Source organism: Delphinapterus leucas, chromosome 11, assembly GCF_059928025.1.
Source record: "Delphinapterus leucas isolate spDelLeu-1000000601 "Yukka" chromosome 11, BTC_Dleu_Yukka2, whole genome shotgun sequence".
Classification (NCBI taxonomy): domain Eukaryota; kingdom Metazoa; phylum Chordata; class Mammalia; order Artiodactyla; family Monodontidae; genus Delphinapterus; species Delphinapterus leucas.
The window spans coordinates 28,331,225-28,345,390 of record NC_143139.1 but is presented as its reverse complement, the minus strand read 5'-3'; the positions used below and the strand labels follow the sequence as shown (position 1 = coordinate 28,345,390).

At 35.3% G+C, this 14,166-nt stretch overlaps 1 protein-coding gene across 18 annotated transcripts in view; it reads left to right on the top strand.

The window, feature by feature from the left end:
* The window catches only part of CPNE8 (copine 8), a 350,243-nt gene that overhangs the window by 231,732 nt on the left and 104,345 nt on the right, over nt 1–14,166 (top strand). For all 18 annotated transcript variants that reach the window (XR_016394895.1, XR_016394896.1, XM_022577941.3 and 15 more), the window contains one exon: nt 5,146–5,221. Coding sequence is in view for 16 of the 18 variants with exons in the window: in XM_022577941.3 (XP_022433649.1) it covers nt 5,146–5,221 (76 nt within the window). In the remaining 2 variants the exon portion in view is untranslated. The remainder of the gene's footprint in view (nt 1–5,145; nt 5,222–14,166) is intronic.

Sequence of the window (14,166 nt, the reverse complement as noted above, 5' to 3'; positions counted from 1 at the left end):
AGAAGGAAAGAAAAAAAAAAAAGCAAAATCAGGAACAGCTGATATGCTATTGTTATCTGGACTTATAAAGACTTTTTGTGGTGATCATGGGAAATCACAAGTCCCATGGTACATTTTACTTGTAATTATGGAATTAATAGCTTGGTTTCAAATAGGAAAGATCCTGCCAATTTTTGTGCTGAAATCTTTTCAGTATCCCAATTAGAGAAATTATCTTTAATATACAGTTTGTTTACAAGTTCTCATTTGAGACATTCTTTAATGCACACCTGAAATATGTCACACTCCAAAAGAGAGGTATGCTTAATGAATTAAGCATTCTTACATAAGATCAGTACAAGCCACAGGTATATGTGTAACTCCCAAATATCAATTCATAAGCCTGTTACATCTTCAAAGGGTTATTTTGATTAAAGCTTCTTTAAAACTATACATATAAGTGTCTAGAGTCATATTACTTACTAATCAGAAAAATGTATTTCAGTAATGTCTTTTATAAGGAATCAAACACCTTTCACAGAAAGAATTCAAATGAATTATCTAGGATTATTTTCAAAACAGTAAATAGACATTGCCTCCAATTTTTAGGTGAAGACATAAAGACCCCAAAGTGACTGATTTACTCAAGACAACATGATGAGAGAGAGAGGGATGAGATGGATTCAGTATGTATTTGTCATTTGTACCTATGTGCAAAAATTAGTTTAATGACTGAGAGGAAAATAAGCATCATCTATTCTGCCTAAAGCAGGTTGATCTTCAGGAAGATCATTGGAAACACCAAGCAAAGGCAATATTCTCATCTCTTTTTTCTATGTCTTTTGTGTGATTATGTGGGTGCATTTCTATGGGAAAATAACAGTTATCAACATAACCCTCAGAGTTGTTTCAAAGAAATAGAGTAGCAATGGCTAATATGTTTTGCACTTGTGCCATTCTTTTGGACTAAATAAAATTCATGAGAGGCAAAATTGTTAATATTACTGGCAAGGTAAGATTACAGCATGACCATGATATTAACTTGAGTATATTTGCAACATTCAAAAATTCCCATTGGTTACCAGGCACTGAAGTAGATGCTGAGAATACTGAGATGAAATTATCATCTTTCTTAACTTCAAGTATGCTATAAAAGCTAAGAGGGGAGATATATAAACAGCAGCTGTTATACAATATAGGAAGTATGATGATAGAGAGAATTGGGGTTTTTTTTTTAAACAAAGAGGAAGAGCATAAAGCAGGAAAGATTTCTTAGAGGAGATAATAGCAAAGCAGTAGAGTAAAAGATAAGTGAAACAAGATACCAAAAGTAGGGGAAGATGGACACTTTGTTAAACATGTCCTACATGTTTCAGATATAAATATGAATATACATAATACCCATTTTCCACTATTAATAGAGCATAGAAATGATTATAATATTCAGATTTTATTCAAAAATTTAATCACTTTACTCAAACAAGGCATTTTAGAGCCAAGTTACTACCTATAATATTAATCAGTTTGCTCTCAATATTGGTTTATTTCCTCAGATTTTAAGTAACATATATCAATTGTAAAAAATTTTTGGAAAAAAATTAGAGATGTAAGTGGACACAAATCAGATCAACCACCCTGCAGTAAACTTTATTTTGTATGTGCAGTCAGAGAGATTGAGACTTATAACATAGAATAATTATTTTAGTTACAATTAAAGTAACAGGAAATAGCAAAGCACTAACTATTATTGAATCTCAAGGAAATTGTTGATTGTAATTTATTATCAAAGTACTTTTCATCATATTTCTCTGTATAGTGAGAATTGTTTCAACATTACAGTATTGACAGTTGTGAACAGATAAAAATATTAAATTACTTTTCTTTTAATCTCAGAAGAATCTAGTAATGGTTGATGATAGGGAAAAAGATAATTATAAGAATAAATCAGTGAAAACCACCTTCAATACTTACTTTAAAGTACTTATCTATGATTTAATATATAGCATTTGAAGAACGGCAGTTGACAAAGGAAACTAAAAATTCCCATGCATTTCAAGAGATCTATGACAAAATTGACCTGAGAATTATTCACTTATCCACCCAGATTCTTCAGATGTATTCTTGAGACAAAGTACCTTATGTCTAGGCTTGGCTATTTCATTGCTGTTGCCACTTATGTTTATGACCTTTTGACAAATCATCAATTCTTGATCATCCATTTCTCTGTATCTGAATAGATGCAATGATGTGTTTTCTGTATGTCACAGAAATCTTGTCTTGGAGCATGAAATGTAATTTGTGACTCAATACATTTTCTCCTCTACAGCACAAGGATGGCATTGCATTTGTATGACATGCAAATTAAGTGTTTTATGCAAAATAATCATCTTTAACAAGATTCAGAAGGGAGAACAAGTATTTTATTCATTCTTTATTTATGTTCTGTCTTATTCTGAAAAGATCCAAGGAAGCTTATAATAAGACATAGTGAACTAAACTGTGTGAGGAAATTGAAGCAAAGGGAAAATAAGAGTAAGATATCCGAAAAGGTTGCTGAGGATTCCTAGCACATCATGAAAACATATCGTGCTAGAGATGTGCCACAAATTTGGCTTAAGCTCTTTTAACAACCAACTTCAGAGGCAAAAATCTTGTTTCATGATAAACAGGGTCTTTTCAGAATAGGACACAAGTGAGCAGCACAGATTCCTAACACTGAGACCAAAGAGAACTGTACCCCTTTGTTAATCACTCAACTCTGCAGGGTAACAAATTTAACAAGAACAAAACAGATCTAAATGTTCAAAAACTGCTTCTTAGAAAGTTTCACCATGACTTCAGCATGGCATGTCAGTGTGCAGTTGAGGAAACCTGACCATTGCACTTGGGTCCAGATTTGCCACTCTGTTGGACAGGTTTTATCCAGATGGATGTATTACATGTTCTTGAGATGTGATTGAGTAATTGCATAATTAATCTCAACTGAGTAATGGAAACCAGTAACTATTGCTTCTCTCACCCAAGTTCTTGATTAGTATTGAGTGGCAGGAGGCCTAAACATTGAATTTAAACAATGAACCAAACAGGGGTAGAATTTACACAGTCAGAAAACTACCATGAGAGAGTAAATGATCCAGCCATTTTCTAAGGCTTCAATATTAGGTTCCTACCACAAGTGTGGTGAGCTCTGGTTATACAAGGCTTGTCCACACTTACCAATATCAAAGTGTTGTGTTTAAAGTGCTTTAATAGAACATTTTCTCGGTGACTATTACTTAAGTTATATAAAACACACATAGCAATGGAAGAGGATAGGTTCTAAGCAGAATTTCCATAACTCAGAATTTTTAAGATTTCTGTGAGAGATATCACAGTTATAAGCTTGCACTTCTAAAAGTCAAAGAGAATTATTTTATTTATAAGAAATATGTAGCACGAAAGTACTGTTTTGTAATTTTCCCTGTGTAAATTGAAAGAGTGGATACTGGAGGTTTGGATTCACAAATGCAAAAATGCAAATATATTTGGTTACAGTCTTCAATGGTCTTTCCTTTTATCATTTTCATGTGTGTAGATCTGCTTTTGAAAGTTAAATCTAAAAAAGGTCAAGGTGCTACTGGTGTAAAGAGGAATGCCTTGTATAGACTATTGTCATAAATGTAAAAGATCTTTAAGATAAGGGAGAACTGGGAGGCTGGATATCTGAGTTTTATCTTAATTAAAAAATATATTTTTTTTATTACAAAAATGCTACTTAAATTAATGGCAGCAAGTTTTCCTTTGAAATCCCAGCTTTACCAATCAGTAGTTTGGTTGGCTAGCCACAATTTGCTTGTTGCTTGTTACTGGTCATCAGGTCTATGGGAGGTTTATGGATTTTAGTGAATCACAGTTAAACATAAACCTGCCTGGAGTTTGGGGAAAATATCCATTTTTATGGTAATAAACACCTCACATTTGCAAGCAAATGGGCCAAGCTTAAACTCTTATGATACAAATAGCAGTGACAACACCCCCTATGTTTGTTATACTACTTCAGCTCCTACAGTCTTTATCTTCTTCCTCTGATGCATTACATTTCACCACTGCACCAAATACCAGCATTTTATGTTTATTTCTCAGCAGTGTGTGTTCAACCTAGTGTTGACCATTAAATTAGTGCAGAGTAGTAGAATACACCTCCCTTCTAAACTGGTGCATGCATAAGATCTGTTTTACAGTTGCATAAGCCAGCCTCAGTAATCACATTGGTAAGGATTTTATATTGAGAACTAACATATGCTTTCTCAATCCTTACCCTTCCACACCTAAACTGAGAAGGCACCTGTAGAAGTTCTGCTTTCTGAGAAGGCAGTGATGATTGCTTTAAGGTAAAGAAGTTTAGAATAACCATGTTTTGTATTAACAATGTACTTTAAAATTATTAGTTTAAGGCTTGGTGAATATTCTCCATGTTAATGTTTAAAAATAGTGTCCCTTTGGGGCTTCCCTGGTGGCGCAGCGGTTGAGAGTCCGCCTGCCGATGCAGGGGACACGGGTTCATGCCCCGGTCCGGGAGGATCCCGCGTGCCGTGGAGCGGCTGGGCCCGTGAGCCATGGCCACTGGGCCTGCGCGTCCGGAGCCTGTGCTCCGCAGCGGGAGAGGCCACAACAGTGAGAGGCCCGCGTACCGCAAAAAAATAAAAAAATAAAAAAATAAAATAATAATAATAATAATGTCCCTTTTAAAACTAGTGTCCTATTACATCCTGGTCATAGAAGAGTTTGAAGATTTTGTATATTATATTTGTGATTATTGATATGGATAATAATAAATTTTTGAGTGTCTTAAACTTTCATCCTAATTAATAGTTAATCATTTGGATAGCATAGATGATGAAATGCTTTTGAGATATGAGTTATTAAACCTAATATACCTATTTGAAATATTAGCATTGGTGGGATAAATTAAATATTTTTTGAATACTAGCAAAATGTAATTTTGGGTATGCGTAACAATTAAAGAACAATGAAATTATGTATCAGTGTGTTTTAAATTATCACGTTGTTATGTTCATAATAATATCAAGCATTTTTCATGATTAAACTATATTTTTTAAAGCTTTAAAACATAATTAACAAATGTATGAAAACTAATACTATGTATATTTTTCCCCTTAATTTTAGTCATGATTTCATTGGAGAATTTACAACAAGCTATAGGGAACTTTCTAGAGGGCAATCACAGTTCAATATATATGAGGTAAGAGGAATTTTATTTTATTATTATTTTTCTCTGGAATAAGTATATATATTCTTTTAAAGTATAGGTTTTTACAAAAGATAATTGCCAAAGGTTACCAATATGTGTAAGAATCTTTAAACTTATTGAGCAGATTGGTTTTTGAGATTAAACAATAGTATTTCTCTTCAAATCACGTGGTCTTTCAAATCTACTTTGAGTGATTTAAAAATTCTTGCCTATGAAACCTTTGCTTATTTTAAAAACATTCAATATAGATACAAGTTTATTCTCCCTTGAGCTTCAGCCTTTATGTTTTGCCTTCCTAAGCTCTTCCTCAATCCTTTTTTAATAAAAATAGAAAAATTTTCTGTGTCGGCATGGTGTTAACATAACGAGTCGTTTTTTTGCTTAGTATGTTTGAACATCTTAGTTGTTATTTAGATGAAAACTGAAGGAAATGAGAAAGTATGATTCAGTCATTAAAGAAATCCAAGTTATTAAAGCAAACACACTAGTTATTTCTGCCTTAAACCTATCTTGCCAGTTAACTACCAGGTACGTGTTGAGCATAAAGTATGTTCTAGCACTGTTAATCCTTGAGCTTTGTTATCTGTACATTCTCTGTGACTTTTTTTAAAGACTTTTTTGATGTGGACCATTTTTAAAATCTTTATTGAATTTGTTACAATATTGCTTCTGTTTTATGTTTTGGTTTTTTGGCTCTGAGGCATGTAGGATCTTAGCTCCCCAACCAGGGATCAAACCCGCACCCCTTGCATTGGAAGGTGAACTCTTAACCACTGGACCACCAGGAAGTTCCCTCTGTGATTTTTTAAATTTAATATACATCATTAACAAAGGAGAATATCTCAGTACTTAGTCAATAATGATAACTCTTTCCTGCCAGATTGGCACTATTTGACACTAAAATTGACCTCCTTTAAGTTAAGAGTGGAGGAATCTCCTTCTCCTATCACCTTCTTACTAGGCTAAAGCAGTTGTATTCCATGCATTCATTCATTTATTAGTTTATGAATAAAATATTTATGACATGACTTCTATATTCCACACTCTATATTTGGCCCCAAGGATACAGCAATGAATGAAAATTTCACTGTCTAATGGGAGAGACAAACACGTAAAATGCATTTAGATTATCTGATAGGTGCTATGTATACCTAGTTGACTATGAGATATCTAGAGTGGGGTGCAGCAAACTTATCCCAAGAAAGCTACCCAGGCAAAGACAAAGTTGGAGTAATGGATCAATTTTTCTATCTGGGTCTTTCGGAGACAGAATATTAAGGCTCTAAATAGACAGTAGAAGTAATATAAGACAGGTTGTACTTATATGGATGCCTGTTTTTTTCTCCAAACCCTCAAGGCTGAGGAGAAACAACACATGCATACTAGTCCTCCTTGTACTTAGAATTCATTTACTGCCAGTCACATAATGCTCCAAAGATCAATTATTTTGAGTTTCCTTAGCTTTAAAATGTCTTCTTCTCTTTGGATCTCTCTTATCCAACAAAGCTTGCTTAATGAGATTGGTGTCGCATCTGATGTTATGACAAAGAAGCTTAGTAACAATTATTCCTTATTAAATACCTGCATGAATATTTGTGCCATAACTTCAAATAAAAATGTGTTCTTATTATTCATATTATCAATAGAAGAGATCAGTCTGAAGAAAATCTGGAGGAACATTATGTGTTTTGTCTAAGTAGTTTTAGAATTTCGATGGACAGCTAGCTCTTGGTCCAATACACTGGAAACTTCATTTTCTGCACACATGTAAGGGATTCAGTTTTGTTGAGGCAACCATGGAAATTTTCAACAATTATTCCTTCAAATATTCTTTCTGCCCCTTTCACTCTCCCTTCTCCTTTTGGTACTCCATGTATATATATATATATATATATATATATATATATATATGTTATGCTTGCTCATATCTCACAAGTTCATATTTTTTTCTTTTTCTTTCTTAAACTAGAAAATCTCAACTGACCCATCTTCAATATCACTCATTATTTCTTCTGCCAGCTCAAATGTTCTATTTAGCTCCTCTAGCGAATTTTTCATTTGTTACTGTGCTTTTTAAGTTGAGAATTTCTACTTGGTTCTTTTTTTATAATTTTGACCTACTTATTGATTTTTCTATTTGGTGAGACATTGTTTCATACTTTATTTCTTTATATATAGCTTCTTTAGTTTTTTAAACATATTTATAGTAGCTGATTTGAAGAATTTATTAAATAAATCCCATATCTACAAGTTCCCAGGGGCAGTTTCTATTGATTGCTTTTTTCCTCTGTATGGGCCATACTTTCTTGTTTCTATGCATGTCCTGTATTTTTGGTTGTTGTTGAATGTTGGAAAGTTTTAAAAAATATAATATAGTAACACTGGAGATCAGATCCCCCGCTTTTCCGGGATTTGTTGTTGTTGCTGTTTGTTTGTTTAGTTACTTTCCTGGAGTAATTATGTAAAGTCTGTTTTCTTTGCCGAGTGGGTCATTTCAGTCTGTGCCTTGTTAGCTAGTGGTCAACACATGATTTGACAGAGATTTGTGTATGTTGGTGCACTTCTTATATGCTCCAATTATAAAATTCTGCCTTGGCTTTCACTTGCTGTTTCAACAGAGACTCAAAGTCAGTCAGAGTTGAAGGATTAGGGCTTCCTTAAGGTCTTCCCTGGCCATGCATACAGTCCTGCACAAGCATTTGGTCTTCTTGATCCCCAGCAATATGCCTGAGCTTTTAAAAACCCCCTACTTGAGATCAGATTAAGAAGGTGGAGGAGTAGGACATGGAGCTTACCTTCTCTCACAAATTACGTCAAAAATACATCTACATGTGGAGCAATTCTCATAGAACATCTACTGAATTCTGGCAGAAGACCTCAGACTTCCAAAAAGGCAAGAAAAATCTCTGGATAAGGCAAAAGAAAAAAGAGGAAAAAAAAAAGAGAGAGAGAAAGGAATCAGGACAGGACCTGTGCTCCTGGGAAGGAGCTGTGAAAGGGTAAAGTTTTCCACACACTGGGAAGTCCCCTTACTGGCAAGGAGATCAGTAAGGACAGAGAGGGAGCTTTGGAGCCTCTGAGGAGAGCACAGCAACCAGTTTACAGAGGGCAAAGCACAGAGAGACCTGCACACATGGTCAGTGCCACCCACCCAGCACTCCTCAACCTGAGACACTCATCGCTGGTGCAGGTGGGGGCTGTGTGCTGAAGTGCTTGGACTTTGCTGGTCAGACCCGGGGGAGAGGACTGGGGTTGGCTGCATGAAGACAGCCTGAGGGGGGTAGAGTGTGGTGTGAGAGGAGGCCTGGGCCCACCAGACAGGGAGGGTGCTATTGTTGGGGGACATGTGAGGAGAGGGGTGGGCCCGCCATAGGAGCTTCTTTCTCCACACACACTCTCAGGTGGCAGGGCATCATCTATATGAGCTCCAGAGGTAGGTACAAGCTGCCACTGCCATCTCGGACTCCAGAGACAGGTGCAGAACACTGCCAAGGGTCCTGTGACGGGGAGCCAACCACAGCTCCTGCTTTCCTGGGAGCATGCACAGCCTGCCACCACCAGAGAGGGTCCTGTGACTGGGCACCAACAGCTGCCCCAGATTCCCTGGGAAGGTGCATGACCCACAATGGCTGCCAAGGGTCCTACAACCCAGAGCCAACCTCTGCCTCCACCTTCCTGGGAGCCTACATGAGCCACGTGCCTGCACACCCCTTATCAAGGGGAAAATGGCCAGCACACACTGAGGAAAGAGATGGCAATCATCCAAACCAAAAACAGCCCTCATGACAAAAAAATATTAAACCCGTACAAGCTATGCAGGGAGGCTCCTGTATATAAATAGCCCTTCAATACTACAGTAGATAGCTGTTTCCCCTAAACTCACAGAGAAAGAGAAATATAAGCAAAATGAAGAAGCAGAGGAACCACTTCCATTAAAAGCCCAAGAGAATTCCCCTGAAGGAACAAACAATGAAACAGATCTCTTCAGTCTAATAGACACCAAGTTCAAAAAGGAGGTAATGAAAATACTGAAGCAATTAAGAAAGGCTATGGACAGAAATGCAGATTACTGTAAAAAGGACTAGAAACTATAAGGAGGAGCCAAGAAAATTTAGAAAATTAATTTGCTGAGATGAAAGCTGAGCTAAAGGCAGTGAGTAGCAGAATGAATAATGCAGAAGAAAGAATAAGTAATCTTGAAGATAGAATAATGGAAATTACCCAATCAGAGCAGCAGATAGAATGTCAAATGCAAAAAAAAAAAATGAAAGCAATATGAGACTAATGGAATAATATAAAATGTGCCAATCTATGCATAATAGGGATTCCAGAAGGAGAAGAACGAGAAAAGGGGATTGAAAATGTATTTGAAGAAATCATGGCTGAAAACTTCTCAAACCTAAAGAAGGAAGCAGATATCCAGTTACAGGAAGCACAGAGAGTCCCAAACAAGATGAATCCAAACAGACCTACATCAAGACATATTGTAATAAAAATGACAAAAGTTAAAGACAAAGAGAAGATTCTAAAGGATCAAAAGAAAAACAAAGAGTTCTTTACAAGGGAACCCCCATAAAGCCATCAGCTGATTTCTCTACAGAAACACTGCAGGCTAGAAGGGAGTGGCAAAACATATTCAACGTCTTGAAAGGGAAAAATCTACAACCTAGAATATTCTACCCAGCAAGATTATCATTTAGAATAGGAGGAGAAATAAAGAATTTCTCAGACAAGGAAAAACTAAAAGAATACAGCAATACTAAACCTATCCTAGAAGAAATATTGAAATATTTTCTCTAAACAGAAAAAGAGCGAGAAGACATAGGAAAGAGGAAATCATAATTTGAAAGTAAATCACTTAAATTAGCCAGTACACAGATCAAAAAGATTAAAAAAAAAACCTATTTGTGAAAGTGATGATAAATACAAGGAACAGCAAAAGGATAAACATGAAGATGTAAAAAAGGACATCAAAATCATAAAATGTGGGGAAGGAGAGTAAGAAAATGCAGATTCTTGGTGTTGTTTAGAATGTGTTTCCATCTATATGACTATCAGTCTAAAGCAAGCAGATATAGGAAGAGGATAATGTACTTGAAAAACAGGGCAACCACAAATCAAAAACATACAAGAGATTCACAAAAACCAAAAAGAAGAGAATGCAAGCATAAAATAAAAGGAAATGATCCAATGACAAAAGAAAAGCAAAAAGAAAGGAACAAAGAAGAAACAAAGAATCAACTGGAAAACAAGGTCTAATATGGCAATAAATACATATGTATCAATAATTACCTTAAATGTCAAGGGACAGAATGCTCCAATCAAAAGGCATAGAGTGGCAGCCTGGATAAAAAACAAGAGCTTACAATATGCTGCCTGCAAGAGAAAGAAACCCCCCCTTAGGGCAAAGGATATACATAGATTGAAAGCAGCGAGGGGATGGAAAAGATATTTCATGCAAACAGAAATGAAAAGAAAGAGGGTGTTGCAATACTCATATCAGACAAAATAGACTTTAAAGCAAAGGTGATAAAGGACACGATATAATGAAGAAAAGATCAATACATGAGAGGATTTCACACTCATCAACATATATGCACCTAATATAGAAACACCCAAATACATAAAATAAATACTAACAGACATAAAGGGAGAAATTGATGGGAATACATTAACAGTAGGAAACTTTAATACCCCAATCACATCAATGGACATATCTTCTAGACAGAAAATCAATAAGGCAACAGAAATCCTAAATTATACAATAGAACAGTTAGACTTAATTGATATTTTCAGGATATTACATCCAAAAAAAAAAAAAACAGAATACACATTCTTTTCAAGTGCATATCAAACATTTTCTAGGATTGACCACATACTAGGGCACAAAGCTAACCTCAACAAATTTAAGAGTATAGAAATTATTTCAAACATCTTCTCTGACTACAACAGCATGAAGCTAGAAATCAACCACAAGAAAAGAAATGAGGAAAAAAATGATTCCATGGAGACTAAACAACATGCTACTAAAAAACCAATGGGTCAAAGAGGAAATCAAAAAGGAAATTAACAAATACCTTGAGACAAATGACAATGAAAACACAACCATACAAAATCTGTAAGATGCAGCAAAAGCAGTTCTTAGAGGGAAGTTCATAGCAATACAGGCCTTCCTCAAAAAGCAAGAAAAATCTCAAATAAACAACCTAACCTACCACTTAAAAGAATTATAAAGAGAAGAACCAACAAAACCTAAAGCCAAAAGAAGGAAGGAAATAATAAAGATCAGGGAGGAAATGAATAAAACAGAGATTATCAAAACAGTGAAAAACAAAAAATCAATAAAACCAAGAGCTGGTTCTTTGAGAGGATAAGCAAAGATGACATACCTCTGACCAGGCTCACCAAAAAGAAAAGAAAGCGAACCCCAAAAAACAAAATAAGAAATGAAAAAGGAGAAATCTCAACTTATACCACAGAAACATGAAAACATACCATGAACAATTATACACCAACAAATTTGACAACCTAGAAGAAATGGACAACTTTCTAGAAACATACAGCCCACCAAAATTGAATCAAGAAGAAAGAGATAATTGAGCAGACTGATCACTAGAAGTGAAATAAAATCTGTAGTAAAAAAAATAATAAAAATCTCGCTACAAACAAAAGGACCAGATGGCTTCACAGTTGAATTCTACCAAACATACAAAGAAGAACTTATACCTATTTTTCTCAAACTCTTCCAAAAGATTGAAGAAGAGGGAACACTCCCAAAGACATCTATGAAGCCACCATCACCCTGTACCAAAACCAGACAAAGATACCATCAACAAAGAAAATTACAGACCAATATCTTTGGTGAATATAGATGCAAAAATTCTCAATAAAATATTAGCAAACTGAATCCAACAGCACATAAAAATATCATACACCATGACCAAGTGGTATTCATTCCAAGCTCACAAGGATGGCTCAACATACACAAATCAATCAATGCAATACACCACATTAACAAAGAAAAGTCAAAAACTACATGATCATCTCAACAGATGCAGAAAAAGCATTTGACAAAATTCAACATCCATTCATGATAAAAAAAACTCTTACCAAAGTGGGAATAGAGGGAATATATCTCAACATAATAAAAGCCATTTATGACGGACCCACAGCCAATATAATACTCAATAGTGAATACTCAATGGTGAAATACTCAATGGTAAAAGCCTTCCCATTAAAATCTGGAACAAGACAAGGATTCCCACTCTCACCACGTGTATTCAAGATAGAATTGGAAGTCCAGCCACAGGAATCAGACAAGACAAAGAAAGGCATCCAAATTGGAAGGGAAGAGGTAAAATTGTCACTATATGCAGATGACATGATACTATACATAGAAAACCGTAAGGACTCCACACAAAAACTTCTAGATCTAATAAATGAATTTAGCAAAGTAGCAGGATACAAGATTAACATTCAGAAATTGGTTTCATTTCCTTACACTAACAATGAAATATCAGAAAGGGAATGTAAAACAAAACAATACCTTTCAAAATTGCACCAAAAAAATAAAATGCTTAGGAATAAACCTGACCAAGGAGGCGAAAGACTTATATGCTGAGAACTATAAAATACTCTAAAACATTAATAAAGGAAATTAAAGAGGATTCAAAGACATGGAAATATATCACGTGCTCTTGGATTGGAAGAATTGGTATTGTTAAAATGGCAATACTACCCAAAGCCATCTACAGATTTAATGCAATCCCTATCAAATTGCCTATGACATTTTCACAGAACTAGAACAAATAATCCAGAATTTTATATGGAACCATAAAAGACCCAGAATTGCCAACCCTGAGGAACAAAAACAAAGCAGGAGGTATAACTCTCCCAGACTTCAGACAGTACTACAAAGCTACAATAAATAAAGTGGTGTTGGTACAAAAACAGACATACGGATCAATGGAACAAAATAGAGAGCCCAGAAATAAATCTACACACCTATGGTAAATTAATCTTTAACAAAGGAGGCAAGAATATAAAATAAGAAACAGACAGTCTCTTCAGCAAGTTTTGCTGGGAAAGTTGGACAGCTGCATGTAAATCAGTGAAGTTAGAACACACCCTCACACCATGCACAAAAATAAACTCAAAATGGCTTAATGACTTAAACATAAGATATGACACCATAAAACTCCTAGATGAGAGCACAGGCAAAACATTCTCTGACATAAATTGTACCAATGTTTTCTTTGGTTCATCTCCCAAGGCAATAGGAATAAAAACAAAAATAAATAAATGGTACCTAATCAAACTTACAAGCTTTTGCATAGCAAAGGAAACCATAAAATAAGCAAAAAGACAACCTACGGAAGGGGAGAAAAATATTTGCAAATGATGCAACCAACAGGGGCTTAATCTCCAAAATATACCAACAGCTCATACAACTCAACAGCAACAAAAAAAACAAAGAACCCAATCAAAAAATGGGCAGAAGCCCTTAATAGACATTTCTCCAAAGAAGACATATAGATGGCCAAAAAGCACATGAAAAGATGCTCAAAATCACTAATTATTAGAGAAATGCAAATCAAAACTACAATGTGGTACCACCTCACACCAGTCAAAATGGCTATCATTTAAAAAATCTACAAAGAACAAATGTTGGAGAGGGTGTGGAGAAAAGGGAACCCTCCTACACTGTTGGTGGCAATGTAAGTTGGTGCAGCCACTATGGAAAACAGTATGGAGGTTCCTCAGAAAACTAAAAATAGAATTACCATATGATCCAGCAATCCCACTCCTGGGTGTATACCCAAACAAAACTATAATTCAAAAAGATGCATGCATCCCTATATTCATAGCAGCACTATTCACAATAGCCAAAACATGGAAACAACCTAAATGTCCATTGACAGATGAATGGATAAAGA